This window comes from Hemiscyllium ocellatum, chromosome 6 (genome assembly GCF_020745735.1).
Source record: "Hemiscyllium ocellatum isolate sHemOce1 chromosome 6, sHemOce1.pat.X.cur, whole genome shotgun sequence".
Classification (NCBI taxonomy): domain Eukaryota; kingdom Metazoa; phylum Chordata; class Chondrichthyes; order Orectolobiformes; family Hemiscylliidae; genus Hemiscyllium; species Hemiscyllium ocellatum.
In genome coordinates, this window is record NC_083406.1 from 117,129,745 (window position 1) to 117,152,915 (window position 23,171).

Sequence of the window (23,171 nt, forward strand, 5' to 3'; positions counted from 1 at the left end):
AGATCGGATGGCTTCAGTGTGGGTAGGGGCTGCCGTCAAGGATGTCCTCTCTCACCATTGTTGTTTACACTGATAATCGAACCATTAGCAGAAACCATCCGGACTGATCCTAATATAACGGCCCCGAGGATTGGTACAGGTAAACACAAAATTACCCTCTATGCAGATGACGTTCTCTTATTCCTCAGTAATCCTTTAATGTCAGTGCCTCGTCTAATTCAAGTTATTAATACATTTAGTGCATTCTCAGGCTATAAAATTAATTTTTCAAAATCGGAAGCCATGCCAATGGGTGGTCTGGCTATGATACCCCACTTAATGGACGGATCCCCTTTTCCCTTCCGTTGGTCCCTGGAGGGCTTCTTATATTTAGGTATTTTTATCACGCCAGTATTTGATCAGCTGTATAGGGCTAATTTTGTACAATTAATGGAAAGGATAAGGCAGGACCTCCAGCGATGGAGAGACCTTCCGATTTCCTGGCTAGGGAGAATAGCATTAATTAAAATGAATGTTCTGCCCCGTCTCTTATATCCTATGAGAATGCTCCCGCTGATGCTGCCAAGGCTAGCCCTACGTAAATTATATAGCTGGTTGGGCTCCTTTATTTGGAACCATAGACGGCCCCTTATTAAGCTGAAGAAGCTACAGCTTCCACAGGCAAGGGGAGGACTGGACTTCCCAGACTTTAGGAAATATCAGTTAAGCTCCCTACTAAGTTACATAGCTGATTGGGTTTCATCTGATCCACAATCAATTTGGCTGGATATCGAAGCCTCCCAAGTAAAATACCCACTTACTAACCTTTTATTTTCAGATAAGAGGAAAATCATTACAGACCACTGTAAAAATCCCATAATATTAAACACAATTAAGGCCTGGAATATAATGCTGCAAAATGAGGGTAACTCACATAAAACATCCCCCCATGCACCAATAGTAGGCGCATGGGGATTCCAACCGGGGATTACAGATGCCACCTTTAAACTCTGGAGATCCAGGGGCATCTCATGCTTAGGGGACCTACTTAAAGATGGGATCCTGATGTCCTTTGAGCAGCTGCGTCTGAAATTCGGAATACCTAATGGGGATCTCTTTCGATACTTCCAAGTTCGAGATTATATACAGAGGAAGACTACATTAATAGATAGTCTTTATAAATCAGACAGAGAACGTAATGTCTTACGACCAGCGGGGGCATCCTCCGTTAGTACTATATACCATTTGCTACATGATGGAGTCTCAGGAGACATGGATGACCTGCTTAAAACATGGGAGCAGGCCTTGGGGCTAGAAATCTCTGAGGATATGTGGAATGACATTTGGGAAAATGCTAGAAGAATTGCTATCTGTAACAGAACTCAGGCTATCCAACTAAAGATACTTCATAGGGCCCATATAGCTCCGGCTCGACTGGCAAAATTTAAGGCAGGAGCATCTCCAATGTGTCCTAAATGCAAAATAGAGGTGGGTACTCTTGTACATTGTCTGTGGACTTGTCAGAAAATCCGCAGATACTGGACTAAAGTGGCAAATACCCTGACAGAAATTTTAGGAACGGAAATTAGGGTGGACACTGTATCTCTCCTTTTGGGCTTTTCGAACCTCTCATCTCTGGATATGCACGGGAAGAGACTATTTTCTATTCTCTCTTTCTGTGCAAGGAAAAATATTTTGGTGAACTGGGTGGCTGAGGGCCCCCCTGGACTTTCAAATTGGCACAGATTAATTATGGAATATATCCCCCTTGACTTCCTCACAAATATGGTGCACCGAAAGACTGAATTATTTTATAAAATATGGCAGCCCTTTTTGAATTATATAAATGCAGATATTTCGGCTATCCTAACAAGGGCTTTTATTTAGTGAAGATTTCAGCCCGGGCTGCTCCGGGGCCCCTTGGGAGAGGAATCCTGCGCGAATACGGGTTTTATTATATTTGATGTTTATACATTCCGAGCATGTAAGAGACTTAGGTATACACTCTGGTTAGTTATAGGTTAGATTAGTAGAATGTTGAGTTTTTTTTTCTTTCTTTTTTCGTTTCTTTTTTTTTCTTTTTTTGTTTTCTTTCTTTCTCTTTTCTTTGTTAAATTATGACTATTGTATATATGATTTAATTGTACATCAATGTTTGTATTTGAGAGTTTTGTTTATTTTTGTAAATTTGCAAAAATGTTAAATTTCAATAAAAATATCTACAAAAAAAAGTGTCCACTTCCATAGTAACTGCTGTCAGTTTTGCAGCAGGCACAGGTCCTTGTGTGCAAGTTACACATTATACTTCTAAATGAAGTTTGAACAGAAAACACACAGAACAAAGCATTGCTATTATAGAAAAGCCAATGCATACTCACTTCACCTTTATACTCCACTGCCTTAATCCCAGCATAGAATGGCACAAAGCTACTGGCAAGAAGAACCTGCTGAGAAATAGCAATTGTCAGCTTTCAAATATAAATCTGCAAAGATAACATTTTGCTGTCTATAGATGACTTAATGTACATCCCATGTGATAGCATCAAATACAAAGCACCTCTCAGTTTGACTCCAGCCAGTTGTGGGGGCTTGCTCTGAGGAAATTAGTTGCTGTATTTCTGACATTACATATACCAACTACATTTTGAAAAGTGTTTCATCAGCTGTGAACTACTTTCAGGCCATTGAGGTGGCAAAAAGGCACTCTTTATTTTTCAAATATCCCTGCAGTATTGGTAATCTCTAGGTGGTGCTTGAAATTAATCTTTGATTCTCAGAGATTCCAGGGCGATACTGTGAAATGAGTTAAACTGATATAGATCTGCTACATGATCCAGTCTAAACAGACCAATCATGGGTCTAGGATGCAGAGAATCCCATAAGGCTCTATCAATGGCTCGCTTCTCCTTCACTGTGTGACTCCCACGATAGGCAGCCCACTCTCAGTGCTGGTTCTCCTGCCTGACAGTAAACTCAATGCCCATGCTCTTGGTTCCACGGATTGTAACAGTTCTCCAACATCAAGCGATCAAGCAAGCCTCAAAATGATCCAAGGCAACTGAGGGAAATTGGTAAGGAGTTGACGCGTTCAGTGTGTAGCTTCTCAAGTCAAGTGTCAGGAAGTCAAGTTTGCATCTTGGTGGGATTAAATGACTTTGCTCTATTCTTTCACGGGAAGTGGTGATTGCTGGCAAGGTCAGAACTTGCTGTCTATCCCTAATTGCCTCTGAACTGAATGGCTTGTTAAGTTATTTCAGACAGCAGTTAAGAGGTAGCTAAATGTCTCTACTCTGAGCCAGGAGGCCCGAGTTCAAGTTTCACCTGCTCCAGAACATTTCTGAACAGGTTGATTTAAAACACAGAGGCAACCACAATGCTATTAGCCTGGAGTTACATATAGGAGGAGAAAGTGAGGTCTGCAGATGCTGGAGATCAGAGCTGAAAATGTGTTGCTGGAAAAGCGCAGCAGGTCAGGCAGCATCCAAGGAACAGGAAATTCGACGTTTCGGGCATAAGCCCTTCATCAAGGACATTAGTAAATCAGATGAATTTTTTACAGCAATCGACGATAGTTTAATGATCACCACTTCTGAAATTCAAATGGGATTTGATTAAAGGAGTAATAATGTCTTGCTGCAGTTTTATAAAACCTTGATTTGACTTCCACTTATTAAAGGAGAGATATGTTTGCCGTAGAGGGATTTGAAAGGTTCACCAGATTAATCCATGGGACAGAGGGATTGAGAAGGCTGGCTCTCTGGTCCCTGGAGTGCTGAAGATTAAAGGTGACCTCATTGAATCTTGTCAAATTCTCAAAGGGCATAAGAGAGTGGATCTAACTTTTCTCTTGGTTAGCCAATTGACATAACCTCAGGGTAAGGTGGTCATTTAAGACTGCAATGAGGAGGAAGTTCTTCACTTAAAGGGTAGCAAATCTTTGGATTACTTTGCAGACTAAAGACATTGGGAGGTTGGGCAGCACCGTGGCACAGTGGTTACCACTGCTACCTCACAGAGGTAAAAACAATGACTGCAGATGCTGGAAACCAGATTCTGGATCAGTGGTGCTGGAAGATCTCAGCAGCTCAGGCAGCATCCAAAGTGCCTTCACAGTGCCAAGTACCCAGGTTCGATTCCAATCTTGGCTAACTGTCTGTGTGGAATTTGCACATTATACCAATGTCTGCGTGGGTTTCCTCCGGGTGCTCTGGTTTCATCCAAAGATGTGCAGGTTAGGTGGATTGGCCATGCTAAATTGTCCACTTGTATCCAGGGATGTGCAGGTATTGGCCAATGGCAAATGCGGGGAGGGGGATGGGTGGTGGAGTTGGGTCTATGTGAGATGATCTTTGGAGGTCAGTGCAGATTCCATGAGTCAAATGACCTCTACTGCATTACAGGGATTCTATAATTCTATGATATCAAGACTAAGCCCACTCCTGCTTCCTATGTTCAATTCCAGATTTATTATGAATGTACAATGCCACAGTCCTTTGACCCTATTCCCCAAACTCCAGGTTACTAGCTTAGTAACATTATCATTCCCACCATCTGCCATTCACTAACACAAATGGAAAAGGAAGACATAAGAATGTTACAACTTCAGCTTTATCTCCCTAGGGAATCACACCTCAGTAAGCCATGAATGTCTTCAGGTTACCAAAAAGAGATGGTAAAGTCGGGATTTTTTTTAAGAAACATAAATAGGCTGAGTGTACTTATCTGCAATCTTCCAAAAAGTGAAACTCTATTGCCTGATTATCTCCAAAAGGCGAGAAAAAAAAGTAATTTACATATTCGAGACTCGAGATCTAATCTGCAAAATCACAAGTAAATCTAAATTAAGACACTTTGCGAGAACAAAAGATGACATTAGTAAGAATTTGTTGGTATTGATAGAAAGCCAATGGTAATAAATCTCAGGGCACTGCAATAATAAAACACCAGTAAGCTACAATAGGATTAGAGTCAGCTTTATAATAAAATTTCCAGTCAGTCAGAGTCATATAGGATGGAAACAGACCCTTCGGGCCAACCAGCTTATACCAACCAAAATCCCAAACTAAACTAGTACCACTGCCTGCCCCTGGCCCATATTCTTCCAAACGTTTCTTATTCATGTACTTATCCATATATCTTTTAAATATTGTAACTGTACCCTATCCAGCACTTCCTTTGGAAGTTCATTCCACACACAAACCACACTCTGTGTAAAAAGATTGTCCCTCATGTCTTATTAAAATCTTTTTCCTCTTACTTCAAAAAATACGTCTTGAAATCCTTCATCCTAGAGAAAATACCCTTGGCCATCATGATTTTATAAACCTCTGTAAGGTCACCCCTCAACCTCCTATGCTTTAATGAGAGAACTCCCAGCCTCTCCTTATAACTCAAACCCACCATTTCTGTCAACATCCTGGTAAATCTTGTCTGAACCCTCTCCAACTTAACAATATCCTTCCGAAAACATGGACAACCAGAACTGGACACAGTACTCCAGAAGAGGCCTCACCAACATCCTGTACAACCTCAACACAACATCATAACTCCTCCACTCGAAGGTGTCAGTAATGAAGGCAAGCATGCTAAACGCCTCTTAACCACCCCGTCGACCTGTGATGCAAACTTCAAAGAATTATGTACCCTAACTGCTTCTGTTCTACAAAACTAACCAAGACCCCACTTCTAATTGTTTAAATCCCACCCTTATTTGTTTTACCAAAATGCAAGACTCTCCTTCTCAACCTCTTGCCTCATCTGAGGTCTGGTAGCCCTCAGGTTAAATCACCACCAATCGCTTCTCTCTAATGAAAGAGCAGCCCCTATGGTCTGGTAAGACTTTGGCAACATAACAATAACTTCTCATTTATCCAAATTAAACTCCAGCTGCCATTCTTCAGCCCACTGACCCAATTGATCAAGAGCTCTTTGTAATCATCTTCACTGTCTACCACTAATTTTGGTGTCATCCGCAAACTTACTAACCAGCATCAGTAATCTCATGACTTTTAGTACTGTCATGCTTAATAGCTACTGCAACTAAACAATGAGAAATTGCTGAGTTCTGAGATGTAAAGGGATCTCTGTGTGTTGTAGTGCATGAATTGCAAAAGGTTAGAATCCATCTGCAGCAGGTAATTAGGAAATCTCGCAAAATATTATCATTAACTGCAAGAGAAATTGGATACAAAAGTAAAGAAGTTAGGATTCTGTTACATAGGTGAGACTCAGACTGAGTACTGAGTTGGCGACCTTCTTTAGGGAAGGATATCAATGACTTGGAAGTCGGTCTGAGAAGGTTTACCAGGCTAATTCCTGGAACAGGATAATCATGCATCTACTCGAGTTTAGGAGAATAAGAGGCAACTTTATTGAAACATATAAGATTCAGAGGGGTGTTGACAAGGTGATGTGGAGAGGATATTTCCTCTTATTGAAGAATCTACAAGTAGTGGTAATTGTTTACAAATAAAATTTTGGACAGAGTTTCAGAGAATTGTTTTCTCACAAGGTTGACAGTCTTTGGAACTGTCTTCCTCAAATGATTAGCGGAAGTAGAGTCTTTGACTATTTTTAAGGCAGAGGTAAATAGATTCTAGTTAAGCAAGACTGAATGCTGAAAGGTTATCGGGCTAGGTGGAAATATGGAATAATCAGATCAGTTATAATCTTAATGAATAGTGCAGCGTGTTCAAAAGGCCAAGGGGCCAACACCGGCTCCTCATTCAAATGCTTATGACTAATTGATTGAACAGACGGGAGCCACTTTCTGATCATTTGTGCTTATTCCCTAAGCATGATCCACGTTTGGACCACTGGAGTTCCTTCCTAACTTTTGGACCTACAGTTAACTTCTAAGGGAATTCCTGAAGGACTGAAGGAAAGGGAGGAAGGAAAGAAAGAATGTGACAGGGCGTGAATTAGAGGTGTAGTGGCCTTCACTTTCAGGGTTAGTGAGACAGAGTGTAAAATTAGTGCGTACGATCGGAATCCGTACAAAACCTTAGTAAGATCACAATGAACAGTTTATGGCTCTACACTACAGGAGGGATGTCAAAGTAAAACAAAACTGCAGTGCAGATTCATCAAGGTTAAGTTTGTTGTCAATAATTATATATGGCAAATTAGAAAACTGTAGCTCTCTTCACTGGAACAGATCACCAGTGATATGATACACGTTAAAATGACGAAGGTTTGGGAAAGTACAGAGGAACCTCAATTATCCGGCATTCAAGTATCCAAATTTCAGACAAGATCGCACGGTCCCGATGCTTGGCTAAACTGTGTTATCTGGCATTCGATTATCCGAATAAAATCCTCCCCGCCCATGTTGGGTTAGCTTTTGGACCTCCAATCAACTTCTAAAGGAATTCCTGAAGGACTGAGGGAAGGGGAGGAAGGAAAGAAAGAATACAACAGGGAGTGAATTAGTGATGCAGTGGATCATCCGAACGACACAGGCAGGGAGTATTTTGTTCAGATAATTAAATGTTCGGATAATCAAATGTTCGGATAACACAGTATCGGGACCTTGCAATCTTGTCTAGATAAACAGAAATTTGGATAATAGAGGTTCCTTTGTAGATAGAATCAGTTTGTTTGTAATAAGAAAGAGGCCAAGAGCAAGGGGTCAGAAATAATAGTAGAGGTAAGTGAGAGATTGTTTTTCTTTGCAGAGTGGGTTGAGATTGTGGAGTGAACCAAGGTTAGAGCTGACGTGGCATTGGACAAGTTGCAACAGCAAATGGACTTTTCAGAGAAAGAGCTTTGTAGAGTCACAGAGGTCTACAGCACAGAAAACGGCCCGATTGGCTCATTGAGTCTGCCCCAATCAAAAATAACCACCCAATTACATCAGCACTTCACAGAATCACAGAAACCCTACAGAGTGGAAGCAGGCCATTCAGCCCTCCAAAGAACACTCCACCCAGACCTATGCCACCCCATTCTATCCCTGTAACCCCACACTTCCCAAGGTTAACCCCCCTAACCTGCACATTTCTGGACTGTGGAAGGAAACCTAAAGGAAACGCATGCAGTCACAAAGAGAAAATCACATTTAAACAGTCAGTCACTCACGGGCAGAACAAACCTGGGTTCCTGGTGTTGCTAGGCAGCAGTGGTAACCTCTGAGCCACCCAAGAGCCCATAGTCTTGAATGCCTTGGCATTGCAAATACATATCTAAATACTTCTTAAATGTTACGAGGGCTCCAGCCTCTATCATCCTTAGTGACAAAGTGTTGCAGATTCCCACCACCTTCATTGGCTGCAAAATGTTTCAGGGTCCCCTTGATCATAAATGGTGCTGTACCAGTGCCTGCTTTTATTTTCTTTCTCACTCAACATTTGGGAGGTAAATCCAAAAACGCATCACGACATAATCTGAAATAAGTTACCGTTATGAGGTCCTCTCTGGTCGGAAACGAGGAGATCAAACAATTTTTCAGCGTCTTAACATTTGTGATTGACACGTGGAGTCTCTCATGGGCTTTCTTATGGGCATCAGCAGAAAGAATTGACTCCATCCCCTCCCTTAGGAGTAAAAGCACAAACCACATTACTTGCTTTCAAATGTTCAGCTTTGCTGAGCTGTCTAGAGCACTACTATTATAGAAATGGAACAGCAAAATTGATGTGACTCACACACAAGCTCGGTGCAACATCATTCAACCAAACCTTACCTTAATTATGTTCAACATTTGCAGTAACATTTTGATTAGATTAGATCTGCCAAAGAAGTCCACACCGACCCTCCAAAGAGTAACCCATCCAGATCCATTTCCCTCTGACTAATGCACCTAACACTATGGGGAATTTAGCATGGCCACTTCACCCTGACCTGCATCATCTTTGTGACTGTGGGAGGAAACCCACGCAGACACAGGGAGAATGTCCAGACTCCACACAGTCACACAAGGCTGGTATTGAACCCAGGACCCTGGTGCTGTGAGGCAGCAGTGCTAACCACTGAGCCACCGTGCCGCCCTAATTTGTAACAGTATTTATTGCAATCCCAATCAGACATTCCAATTTGACCTCGTCTCATTTGCCAGTGTTTGAACCATACGCCTCTAACCCCTTTCTATTCATATCCCCATCCTATTTGCCTTTTAAATGTTGTAATTGTACCAGCCTCCACCACTTCCTTTGGCAGCTCACTCCCACATGCGCCATCCTCTGTGTGAAAAAGTTGCCCCTTAGGTCCCTTTTAAATCTTTCCCCTCTCACCCAAACCCTATGCCTTCTACTTCCTTACTTTTATGATCTCTGCCATTGAGGCCTGGATTGTGTCTCAGTGCTTCTTCTACTGAAATGAATTACCTCACATTTTGCAGCACTGGGGACAGCACAGTGGCTCAGCGGTTAGCACTGCTGCCTCACAGCACCAGCGATCTAGGTTCAATTCCAGCCTTGGACAACTGTGTGGAATGTGCACATTCGCCCCATGCCTGTGTGGGTTTCCTCTGGATGCTCCAGATGCCTCCCACAATCCAAGGATATGCTGGTTAGGTGAATGGGCAATGTTAAATTGCCTGTCATGTACAGGGGTGTACAGGTTAGGTGCATTAGTCATAGGAAACGTAGAGTAATAGGGTAAGGGACTAGATCTGGGTGGGTTACTCTTTGAACGGTCGGTGTGGACTTGTTGGGCTTGTTACCACACTGTAAGGATTCAATACTCATTTAACACGTGTCTACCCATCTGGCCAACTTGTCAATGGCTCTCTGAAGTTGCTCAGTGTCATCTTTGCAATTTACTATTCTCCCTAGCTTAATATCATCTGCAAATATAGAGGTTTTGCCTTCAACACTCATTTCAAAACTGTTTATATAAATAGGGAAAAACAAGGGTCCCAACATTAATCCCTGGGGAACACCACTCTCAGCTTGTGTACTGTCTGGGAAATGCCCATCCATACCTACCCTCCATCTCCGATCTTTCAGCACCCTTCAGATCCATGTTGCCATTCATATCCAAACATTTCTAATTTGCTGATCAACCTTCCACGTGGCACCATAAGGGGCAACTTTTTCACACAGAGGGTGGTACGTTTATGGAATGAGCTGCCAGCAGAAGTGGAGGAGGCTGGTACAATTACAACATTTAAAATGCATCTAGATGGGTATATGAATAGGAAGGGTTTAGAGGGATATGGCCCAAATGCTGGCAAATGGAACTAGATTAATTTAGGATATCTGGTCGGCATGGACGAGTTGGTTCAAAGGATCTCTTTCCATACACTACATCTCCATAGGAATTCTTTCTGAAAGTCCAAACATACAGATATGAGGGGTGGTGGTGGAGGCAGATACGAAAGGAGTGTTTAAGCGGTTTCTAGATAAGTACATGAATATGCAAGGAATGGAGACTTTTGGACTAAGGGCAGGCTGAAGGGATTAGTTAATTTGGCGTCATGTTCGTCAGAACATCTTGGGCTGGAGTGGACAATTTCTGTGCTTCATTATTCAATGTTCTACAGCATCTAAAGCACTACCCTCATCTGCTGTGTCACTGCATCAAAGAACTCACTTTGAACTGAAAAATGTGTTGCTGGAAAAGCGCAGCAGGTCAGGCAGCATCCAGGAGCAGGAGAATCTACGTTTCGGGCATAAGTCCTTCTTCAGGAATGAGGAAGGAGTGCCAAGCAGGCTAAGATAAAAGGTAGGGAGGAGGGACTTGGGAAGAGGGGCGTTGGGAATGCGATAGGTGGAAGGAGGTTAAGGTGAGGGTGATAGGCCGGAGAGGTCAGGAAGATGATTGCAGGTCAAGAAGGCGGTGCTGAGTCCGAGGGTTGGGACTGAGAAAAGGTTGGGGGAGGGGAAATGAGAAAGCTGGAGAAATCTGCATTCATCCCTTGTGGTTGGAGGGTTCCTAGGCGGAAGATGAGGCGCTCTTCTTCCAGGCGTCGTGTGGCCAGGGTCTGGCGATGGAGGAGGCCAAGGACCTGCATGTCCTTGGTGGAGTGGGAGGGGGAGTTAAAGTGTTCAGCCACAGGGCGATTATGTTGGTTGGTGTGGGTGTCCCAGAGGTGTTCTCTGAGATGTTCCACAAGTAGGCGGCCTGTCTCCCCAATATAGAGGAGGCCACATCGGGTGCAGCGGATGCAGTAAGTGATGTGTGTGGACATGCAGGTGAATTTGTGATGGATATAAAAGGATCCCTTGGGGCCTTGGAGGGAAGTGAAGTGGGGAGGTGTGGACGTAAGTTTTGCATTTCTTGCGGTTGCAGGGGAAGGAGCCGGGAGTGGAGGTTGGGTTGGTGGGGGGTGTGGACCTGACGAGGGAGTCAAGGAGGGAGTGGTCTTTCTGTGCAGGTCCTTGGCCTCCTCCATCGCCAGACCATGGCAACACGACACCTGGAGGAAGAACACCTCATCTTCCGCCTAGGAACCCTCCAACCACAAGGGATGAATGCAGATTTCTCCAGCTTCCTCATTTCCCCTCCCCCCCACCTTATCTCAGTCCCAACCCTCGGACTCAGCACCGCCTTCTTGACCTGCAATCTTCTTCCTGACCTCTCTGCCCCCACCCCTTCTCTGGCCTATCACCCTCACCTTAACCTCCTTCCACCTATCGCATTCCCAACGCCCCTCCCCCAAGTCCCTCCTCCCTCCCTTTTATTTTAGCCTGCTTGGCACATCTTCCTCATTCCTGAAGATGGGCTTATGCCCGAAACGTCGAATCTCCAGCTCCTTGGATGCTGCCTGACCTGCTGCACTTTTCCAGCAATACATCTTTCAGCTCTGATCTCCAGCATCTGCAGTCCTCACTTCCTCCTAAAGAACTCACTTTGTCAGACATGACCTGCCCTTGATGAAGCCTTGACGTTGACTGTCTACTATTAACTTATGGTTCTCTAAGTGTTTATTTATCTTATGCTGCATTATAGCCACCATCAGTTTACACACTACTGACGTCACACTGACAGATCTGTTGTTTCCTGGACACGGAAATTGCTGGAAAAACTCAGCAGGTCTGGCAGCATCTGTTCTGAGGAAGGGTCACTAAACATGAAGCTTGAACTCTGCTTTCTCTCCACAGATGCTGCCAAACTTGCTGAGTTTTTCCAGCTATTTCTGTTTTTGCTTTTTTTTTTATTTCTTTGGGTTTCCTGGGTTCTCCTTTGCCCCTTTCTGAAATAACTGTGCCAAGTGTGACCAATCCTGTATTCAGAGAAGCCTTCACAACCTTCCCAAAAAATGTAGGCCACAGGATTGGACACACACTCCAGAGTTTTATAAAGGCTATTGCAACATCCTTTGGTATTCTATGCCTCTATTTATAAATCTCAGGATTCCATTTGCATTTTAAACCACTTTCTCAATCGGCCCTGCAGCCTTCAAATATTGCTTTTTCTTGATTTAACTTATTTCCTAATTAAGCCTGTTCAGAGATGTTACCACAAACCTCTGGAACAGGTGGGACTTGGATGCAGGTCTCTGAGTCCAGGGTGGGGACACTACCACTGTACCAGTCCTGCAGCCTTCAACCTATTTTTTTAAATCAACCTGTTTACAGACGTAATTAGACATGCCTGGGGCAGGTGGAACTTGAACCCAGGCCTCCCAGTTCCATGGCAGGGACATTACCACTGTGCCACAAGAGAGCCCATTCTGCAGCCTTCAATGATCTGTGTACAAATACCTACAAACATTTCCCTTATACTCCATTTTGAGTCACAATCTATGGGACCCTCTTGTGATGCAGTGGTGGTGAACTGAGAGGCCGGGTTCATGTCCCACCTACTCCAGAGGTGGGTATAATTACATTTCTGAACAGGATGATTAGAAAAACAGGTTAAAAAAAAGTTATAGCCTTTAATTTATATTGCCTCTTCTTGCTTTCCCTAACAAAATATATCACTTCATACTTCTCTGCTTTGAATTTCACCTGCTATCTGTCTGCCCATTTCACCAGCCTGTCCATGTCCCTCTGAAGTTAATCAGTCCTTTTTTTTTTAATAACAGTTCCTCAAAGTCACAAGCCTCTGTCATTAGCAAATTTTGAAATAGTACCCAGTACCTCCAACCTCATAGTCCCACAATCCTGCACTCCCTCGTCAGGTCCACACCCCCCACCAGCCCAACCTCCACTCCCGACACCTTCCCCTGCAACCACAGAAAATGCAAAACTTGCGCCCACACCACCTCCCTTACCTCTCTCCAAAGCTCCAAGGGATCCTTCCATATCCGTCACAAATTCACCTGCACCTCCACACACATCATCTATTGCATCCGCTGCACCCGATGTGGCCTCCTCTATATTGGGGAGACAGGCCACCTACTTGCGGAACGCTTCAGGGAACACTTCTGGGACGCCCGGACCAACCAACCCAACCACCCTGTGGCTCAACACTTTAACTCCCCCTCCCACTCCACCGAGGACATGCAGGTCCTTGGACTCCTCCATCGCCAGAACATAACAACATGACGGTTGGAGGAAGAGCGCCTCATCTTCCACCTGGGAACCCTCCAGCCACAAGGGATGAACTCAGATTTCTCCAGTTTCCTCATTTCCCCTCCCCCCACCTTGTCTCAGTCGATTCCCTCGAACTCAGCACCGCCCTCCTAACCTGCAATTTTCTTCCTGACCTCTCCGCCCCCACCCCACTCCGGCCTATCACCCTCACCTTGACCTCCTTCCACCTATCACATCTCTATCGCCCCTCCCCCAAGTCCCTCCTCCCTACCTTTTATCTTAGCCTGCTGGACACACTTTCCTCATTCCTGATGAAGGGCTTATGCCCGAAACGTCGAATTTCCTGTTCCTTGGATGCTGCCTGACCTGCTGCGCTTTAACCAGCAACACATTTTCAGCTCTGATCTCCAGCATCTGCAGACCCCACTTTTTACCCGGTATACCTAGGTCTACATCATTAATGTAGATCAGGAAAGGCAGCAGTGCTACCAGTGATGCCTGGGAAATGCTACTATAGAACATTACAGCACAGTACAGGCCCTTCGGCCCTCGATGTTGCACCTACCTGTGAAACCAATCTGAAGCCTATCTAATCTACACTATGGACATTCCTCCAGGCCATTAAAGGAGGCTTCACGACTACTCTCTATTTCCTGTCACTCATTCAACTTTGCTCTTACGACTTGCTTTTCCATATGCTGCAGCTTTGCCGAAAATTCCATCTCGAGGAACAATTTAGAAGCAGAATTGCCTTCTGGGAAGTCCATGTGCACCATAGCAACCGCTTTGTGTTACTTCATCAAAAGATTTAATCGAGTTACTTAAACATGACTGACCTTTAACACACTTGTACTGGATTTTCATTCTCACATGCTTATGCAAAACACGGTCAACTTTGCCCTGGATTACTACTTTTCCCTCCATACACTACTCTATCTGCTGGGTTTATCCTTACACCCATCTTTTGAACAGTGGTGAGATGTTTGCAATTCTCCAGTCTTCTAGCACCACTCCAGCATACAGGGGTTTCAGAAAATTACAGCCCAACGTCCTTCCCTACTTCTCTCGGTATTTTGGACACTTCTCACCCAGATATGACAACCTTACTAGCTTTCAGATCAGCCATTTATCAAATGCCTCCTCCCTTGTGTCATCTTTAACACTAACACTGTTGTCACTAAGCTTACACAGCTTGGCTGTTAGCAGAAGATACAGGGGATATAAAATAATTAAACTGATCAACCCTTTTATTCGTTAAAACTCTTTTATTCGTTTATACTACAGTATCAGGGAGGAAACCAAGAGATTATGAGGAATGCATATAGAGCGACTACAATTAAACAGAGGCACTAATGGGTTTAATAGTCCGTGAAATTTCTCTTAAAAAAAAATGGAAATTTGTGGGAACTGCTGGGTAAAATGCATGCTTGGAATTTTACATTTAAATGCTTCTTGGGGGAGATGTTTAATCCTCATAAATGATTGGCCAGTTAACACTGAGTCTCAGCCTCAGAGAGGGAGTTCTCCATCAGTGATTAATATTGAAATCTTAAACTACATTGACCTTAATACTCTTATTCTGCCAGAAGTATTTATATGAAGATCTTTCCCTTGTATTTACAATGTTACTAATATATAACATTAAAGAAAATAATGAAATGCTATGTTAGAATAAGAAATGGGAGCATGCCAAACTATCCCTCAAGCCTGTTCCACCAGCCAATAAGATCAAGGTTACTCTTCTACCTCAATTTCCCTGCCTATGTCTCCTATTCCATGATTCCCGCAGTGCCCAAACTGCCCCTAATTACAGCCTCAGGGTGTCTTCAACCTCACATATCCCAGGAACTCGGGTTTGTTGTTGGTGGAGTTCAAATTCAATAAATACTGAGTCTAATGATGACTATGAAACCATCGTTGATTGTTGGAAAAATCCATCCTCAGGCGACTGACTGTGTGGAGTTTGCACATTCTCCCCGTGTCTGCGTGGGTTTCCTCCGGGTGCTCCGGTTTCCTCCCACAGTCCAAAGATGTGCGCGTCAGGTGAATTGGCCATGCTAAATTGCCCGTAGTGTTAGGTAAGGGGTATATGTCGGGGTATGGGTGGGTTGCGCTTCGGCGGGTCGGTGTGGACCTGTTGGGCCGAAGGGCCTGTTTCCACACTGTAAGTAACCTAATAAAAATCTAATAATCCACCGATCTTGGACAATCCCTGGACACAGTGGGCAACTGAGGATTAGATTAGATTAGATTACTTACAGTGTGGAAACAGGCCCTTCGGCCCAACAAGTCCACACCGACCCGCCAAAGCACAACCCACCCAGATCCATACCCCTACATTTACCCCTTCACCTAACACTATGGGCAATTTAGCATGGCCAACTCACCTAACCTGCACATTTTTTTTGGACTGTGGGAGGAAACCGGAGCAAACCCACACAGACACGGGGAGAATGTGCAAACTCCACCCAGTCAGTGGCCTGAGGCGGCAATTGAACCCGGGTCTCTGGCGCTGCGAGGCAGCAGTGCTAACCACTGTGCCACCACAGTGAGGTCTGCAGATGTCGGAGATCAGAGTTGGGAGTGTATTGCTGGAAAAGCACAGGATGTCAGGCAGCATGCAAGGAACAGGAAAATCGACATTTCGGGCCACATCCCTTTATCAGGAAGCACGATGAAGGGCTCCGGCCTGAAACGTTGATTTTCCTGCTCCTCCGATGCTGCCTGATCTGCTGTGCTTTTCCAGCAACACATTCCCAACAACGGACAATTTAACACAGCCAATTGACTTAACCAGCACATCTTTAGATTGTGGGAGGAAACCGGGGCACCAGGAGGAAACCCACGCAGACAAGGGGAGAATGTGCAAACTCCACACAGTCGCCAATGGCAATCGAACCCAGACTCCTGGCACTGAAAGGCAACAGTACTAACCACTGAGCCACCATGCCACTCAAACAGACAGCGTAGAAGCTAGCAATGGTTCTTCAGGACTCTTGTGGAGCCAGGAAACATTCAGGTAACCATTTAGCATTCAGAAAGAGCCCTTCAGGGAAAACAACACGTAAAAATTCAGGGCAGACCAATTTCAGGAAGGAGTTCTGAAACAAGGTTTGGGACTTAACATTTCAAATGAAAATGACCTACCTGTACAAATGTGCAGAAAGCCCTGGATGCCTATAATGGACCCACAGCAAGCAGCACATCTCTGACATCAAATGTTCACATACCCACTTCCACCAAAATGATCCCTTCTTTAAAATAAAAGAAAGAACCTGCAGATGCTGGAGATCTGAAACAAAAACAGAAATTGTTGGTGAAACGCGACAGATCTGGCAGGATCTACAGGAAGAAGGCAGAGTTAACACCTGGTGACCAGACTCAAAAGGTTTTCTTTCCATGGATGCTGCCAGACTGACTGAGTTTCACAATTTCTGTTTTTGTTTTTTTTTAATTCATTTGTGGGATGTCGTCACTGCCGGTTGGGCCAGCAACTATTGCCTGTTCCTAGTTGCCCTCGAGAAGGTGGTGGTGAGCTGCCTTCTTGAACCGCTGCAGTTCACCTGCTGTTTGTTGATCCACAATGCTGATAGGGAGGGAATTTGGTCCCTAAGGCGTCTGTTTTACACCGAGAGTATAAGGAGTGGAGTCACTGAGTCCCCCAGGACATTTCTGTTTAGATTAGATTAGATTACTTACAGTGTGGAAACAGGCCCTTCGGCCCAACAAGTCCACACCGACCCGCCGAAGCGCCAACCCACCCATACCCCTACATTTACCTCTAACCTAACACTACAGGCAATTTAGCATGGCCAATTCACCTGACCCGCACATCTTTGGACTGTGGGAGGAAACCGGAGCACCCAGAGGAAACTCACGCAGACACGGGGAGAACGTGCAAACTCCACACAGTCAGTCGCCCGAGTCAGGAATTGAACCCAGGTCTCAGGCGCTGTGAGGCAGCAGTACTATCCACTGTGCCACCGTGCCGCCCACTTATGTTTAAGTCACATAAACAACCAAAGTGGAAGGGTAAATTTCCTGCTCAACTCAAACTTGAATTAAAAATACTTTTGTGACAGTAAGAAGCCTCAGGAAAAATAACTGGGCAAAACATTTGAATTTGAGCTCGGCGTTTTGGTTGTATTGTCAGGAAGCACACCTTCACAGGATGGACATCTGGAAGTCTCGTACCTGAAAAGGATCATGGAATCACAGAGTTGTACAGCACAGAAACAGACCCTTCGGCCCAACTTGTCCATGCCAACCAGATTAAGCTAGTCCCATCTATAGGCGGCACGGTGGCACAGTGGTTAGCACTGCTGCCTCACAGTGCCTGAGACCCGGGTTCAATTCCCGACTCAGGCGACTGACTGTGTGGAGTTTGCACGCTCTCCCCGTGTCTGCGTGGGTTTCCTCCGGGTGCTCCGGTTTCCTCCCACAATCCAAAAATGTGCGGGTCAGGTGAATTGGCCATGCTAAATTGCCCGTAGTGTTAGGTAAGGGGTAAATGATGGGGTATGGGTGGGTTTCGCTTCGGCGGGTCGGTGTGGACTTGTTGGGCCGAAGGGCCTGTTTCCACACTGTAAATCTAATCTAAAAAAAACTAATCTAATCTGCCAGCATTTGGCCTATATCCCTCCAGTTTTGGACCCTCTAGTTCTGGACTCCCCCACCCGAGGGAAACGACCTTGCCTACTCACCCTATCCATGCCCCTCATGATTTTATAAACCCTCTATAAGGTCCCTGTTCAGTTTCCAACGCTCCAGAGAGCCTATGCAGCCTCTCCCTACAGCTCAAACCCTCCAAACCTGGCAACATCCTTGTAAATCTTTTCTGAACCCTTTCAAGTTTCACAACACCCTTCCTATAGCAGGGAGACCAGATTTGCATGCGATATTCCAAAATTTGTTGAGGTTGGAAATTTGCCAGAGTTGTCTGTGAAAAGGATATAAAACTGGACACTAAATCAGCCATGAGCTAAGTGATTGCCAGTACAAGTTTGAGAGAGTGAATGGCTTCCTCTATTCCTACATTCTTCTCTTACCTCAACTGCTTCATGAAGTTGTAACCTGGTGTTAATGCTCCAAATTTCTGTTTCCGGACATCAGCTGCAAATCCATAAGTAAATTCCTTGCATTGCTGAGGGGACAGAAAGAGAAATCAGAAATTAATAAGGCTTTCCTATAATCTTTTCCTGGGTGGGGGGGGGGGGGAGCTAATTAAAGCATACAGAATATTTTAATTGCTACAGTCTTGGCAGAATGTGACGGAGGAATACAGGTCTGTCAATACCAACGGAGCGAGAAAGAGTTAACAAATCAACCTCAAAGATTCTTCTTCAGAACAGTATTCTCTGTTTTTCAGTTTTCCAGTATCCGCAGTTGTTTTTGCCTTCATAAGAAAAAGTAGCAGTTTGTTCCGTTTTAATATAGCTTTTAGGGTCAGAGAGTCATACTGCACGGAAACAGACCCTTTGGTAGAATCAGTCCACACCGTCCATACTCCCAAACTAATCTAGTCCCCACCTGCCTGCTCCTGGCCCATATCTCTTCAAACCCTTCCTATTCATGTATTTATCCAAATGTCTTTTAAATGTTGTAATTGTGCCCACATCCACCACTTCCTCAGGAAGTTCATTCCACACTCTAACTACCCTCTGTGTAAAGAAATTTGCACCTCATGTCTTTTTTTAATCTCTCTCCTCTCACCTTAAAAATATGCCCTAGTCTTGAAATCTCCCATCCTAGAGAAAAGATACCTACTGTTAATTATATCCATAAACCTCAATTTTATTAACCTTTATAAGGTCATCTCTCAACCTCCACACTGATGTGAACAGAAGTCCCATCCTATCCAGCATTTCTCTATAACTCAAATCTTTCATATCTGGCAACATCCTGATAAATCTCTTCTGAACCCTCTCTAGCCTCATGATATTCTTCCTATACCAAGGAGACCAGAACTGGACACAGTATTCCAGAATGGCCCTCACCAATATCCAGTACAACATCAATACGACTTCCCAATTCCAATACTCAAAGATCTGAGCAATGAAAGCAAACTTGTCAGGTATAGACAAGACAGGCCGAATGAATCCTTAGAAGAGTATAAAGGCAGTAGAATATACTCAAGAGGGAAATCAGGAGGGCAAAAAGAGGACCTGAATAGCTTTGGCAAATGGAGTTAAGGAGAATCCAAAGGGTTTTTACAAATACATTAAGGACAAAAGGGTAACTAGGCAGAGAATAGACGGCCTTTGTGTGGAAGTGCAGGAGATGGGGGAAGATACTAAACGAGTATTTTGCATCAGTGTTTACTATGGAAAAGGACATGGAAGATATAGAATGTAGGGAATTAGATGGTGACATCTTGAAAAATATCCATATTACGGAGGAGGTGGTGCTGGATGTCTTGAAACACATAAAAGTGGATACATCCCCAGGACCTGATCAGGTGTACCCGAGAACTCTGTGGGAAGCTAGAGAAGTGATTGCTGGGCCTCTTGCTGAGATATTTGTATCACAATAGTCACAGGTGAGGTGCCGGAAGACTGGAGGTTGGCTAACGTGGCGCCACTGTTTAAGAAGGGTGGTAAGGACAAGCCAGGGAACTACAGACCAGTGAGCCTGACGTCGGTTGTGGGCAAGTTGTTGGAGGGAATCCTGAGGGACAGGATGTACATGTATTTGGAAAGGCAAGGACTGATTTGGGATAGTCAACATGGCTTTGTGCGTGGGAAATCATGTCTCACAAACTTGATTGAGTTTTTTTGAAAAAGTAACAAAGAGGATTGATGGAGGGCAGAGCAGTAGATGAGATCGATATGGACTTCAGTATGGCGTTTGACAAGGTTCCCCATGGGAGACTGATTAGCAAGGTTAGATCTCATGGAATACAGGGAGAACTAGCCATTGGCATACAGAACTGGCTCAAAGGTAGAATCCAATGAGCAGCGAAATCGATGTTTCGGGCAAAAGCCCTTCATCAGAAATAAAGGCAGAGAGACTGAAGCGTGGAGAGACTTGTCCTACCTGCCTAGCTCCTTTTCCACCTATCACTCCACCCTCTCCTCCCTGACCTATCACCTTCATCCCCTCCCCCACTCACCCATTGTACTCTATTCTACTTTCTCCCCACCCCCAACCTCCCCAAGCTTATCTCTCCACGCTTCAGTCTCTCTGCCTTTATTCCTGATGAAGGGCTTTTGCCCGAAACGCTGATTTCACTGCTGTCTGAACTGCTGTGCTCTTCCAGAACCACTGATCCAGAACCTGGTTTCCAGCAACTGCAGTCATTGTTTTTACCTCAAAGGTAGAAGACAGAGGGTGGTGGTGGAGGGTTGTTTTTCAGACTGGAGCCTGTGACCAGTGGAGGTGCCACAAGGATCGGTGCTGGGTCCTCTACTTTTCGTCATTTATATAAATGATTTGGATGTAAGCATAAGAGGTATTGTTAGTAAGTTGGTAGATGACACAAAAATTGGAGGTGTAGTGGACAGCGAAGAGGATTATCTCAGATTACAACAGGATCTGAAGTGCCAATGGGCTGAGAAGTGGCAGATGGGGTTTAATTTAGATAAATGTGAGGTGCTGCATTTTGGGAAGGTAAATCTTAGCAGGACTAATACACTTAATGAGGGTGGCACAGTGGCTCAGTGGTTAGTACTGCTGCCTCACAGCACCAGGACCAGGAATGATACCTGCCTTGGGTAACTGTCTGTGTGGTGTTTGCATATTCTCCCCGTGTCTGTGTGCGTATCCTCCGGGTGCTCCGGTTTCCTCCCACAATCCAAAGATGTGCAGGTCAGGTGAAGTGGCCATGTTAAATTGCCCATAGTGCTAGGCAAATTAGTCAGGGGTAAATATAGAGTAGGAGAATGAGTCTGGGTGGGTTACTCTTTGGAGATCAGTGTGACCTGTTGCGATACTGTAGGGCATCTAATCTAATCTTTATGGTAAGGTCCTCAGGAGTGTTGCTGAACAAAGAGACCTTGGAGTGCAGATTTATAGCTCTTTGAAAGTGGACTCGCAGGTAGATAGGATAGTGCAGAAGGCGTTTGGAATGCTTTCCTTTATTGGTCAGAGTATTGAGTACAGGACATTGGTTAGGCCACTAATGGAATATTGCGTGCAATTCTAGTCTTCTTCCTATCGGAAAGATGTTGTGAAACTTGAAAAGGTTCAGAAAAGATTTACAAGGATGTTGCCAGGGTTGGAGGATTTGAGCTATAGGGGCTGTATTCCCTGGAGCATCAGAGGCTGAGGAGTGACCTTATAAAGGTTTATAAAATCATGAGGGGTATGGATACGGTAAATATACAAAGTCTTTTCCCTGGGGTGGGGGAGTGCTGAAATAGAAGGCATAGGTTTAAGATGAGAGGAGAAAGAGAGAAGAGAGACCTATGGGGCAACTTTTTCACACAGAGGGTGATACGTGTATGAAATGAGCTGCCAGAGGAAGTGGTGGAGGCTGGTACAATTGCAACATTTAAAAGGCATTTGGATGGGTATATGAATAGGAAGAGTTTGGAGGGATATGGGTCGAGTACTGACAGGTGGGACTAGATCGGGTTGGGAGATTTGGTCGGTATGGACGTGGTGGACCGAAGGGTCTGTTTCCGTGCTGTACATCTTTATGACTCGGGGACTCTATGCTAAATGTGAGGTAATGTAAAAGCTTTGAACAGGTTTCTTGAGTTGTTTTATTTCACTCTCAAGTGTACAGGAGTGAGAGACACATCGAATGAGTTACATTTTTTGCAACTTCGTAATATTCCCCGAATTCTGTCCATTACAGGTAACAGGTGAATTGGCATTGAGGGTCTAAAAGTGGGTGGGTGTTGGAGCATGGAGGTATGAGGAGTCAAGGGGATTGGTCTGAGGATGAGTTGGCATTGGGTTGGCGTGCAAGGTATGAGCACTCTTAGGGTGTGGGTGAGTGGCTGAGTGAGTGAGAGTGCAAAAGGACCTACAACGTATGAAACACTGGGATGATGTCCTGGGGAATTGAGGGGGTTAGTCCCTAAACACTTGCTTTTCCTGAGTAGCAGAGGTCTGCTTCTGGAGTCAGTGTGCCCAATTGCATCCATCCGAACGACCTGCCTCGGTGACTATAATCTGCTCTATGTCTCAGTTTAGAAATCCAGGTACATGCTGTACAGGTGTTTCTCCCCCTCCTTACCCCCTCTTCTGTGACCCCCCCAAACCCCCACATAGCCGTGGGTGTTAAGTTCCAAGACCTACCGCGGATGCCCAAAACCACAGATAGTAGCAATCCCTATCATTTAAATGGGAAACATACCTCCCCTGCAGCCCCCGGAATTATCTCTGGAATGTTCCAGGTAATAGTTTCAGACTGTGGCAACCTGCAGATAACTGAAACCGCGGAAACCGAATTCGCGGATACGAGGGTTCTACTGTATTTCAAAAGCAGGTACATGGACATTAAGTGAGAATGAGATCTAAAAGTGGTACTTGCTCTGCACTAAATGAGAACAGCTAGCCAATGCAGTAGCACACTCTTGTGGTCATTTGTTCATGTATGTGTTTATTTTAAAAAATTCTAAATCAACCTGTTGAGAGACAGTATTACACATCTCAAACCCTCTGGCTCAGAAGTAGGGACACTGTCACTGCACCACAAGGCCTGCTCTATGTGCACATTTAAAGAGATGTTTGTAATCAACCAATCCAGAGATGTGTCTAACAGGTGGGACTTGAACCCAGGTACCCTGGCTCAGAGAGAGGGGACATTACCATGGCACCTAA

The 23,171-nt window shown here is 44.6% G+C and overlaps 1 protein-coding gene across 2 annotated transcripts in view; it reads right to left on the reverse strand.

Moving 5' to 3' along the window:
* The window catches only part of pnpla4 (patatin-like phospholipase domain containing 4), a 59,352-nt gene that overhangs the window by 20,854 nt on the left and 15,327 nt on the right, over positions 1-23,171 (reverse strand). The window contains exons 4-6 of one of the 2 annotated variants that reach the window (XM_060826296.1): positions 18,449-18,543; positions 8,378-8,513; positions 2,358-2,423 (exon numbers count right to left, since the gene is read on the reverse strand). In XM_060826296.1, the coding sequence (XP_060682279.1) occupies positions 2,358-2,423; positions 8,378-8,513; positions 18,449-18,543 (297 nt within the window). Of the gene's footprint in view, positions 1-2,357; positions 2,427-8,377; positions 8,514-18,448; positions 18,544-23,171 lie in introns of both variants that reach the window. The other variant, XM_060826295.1, reaches the window with a different exon arrangement.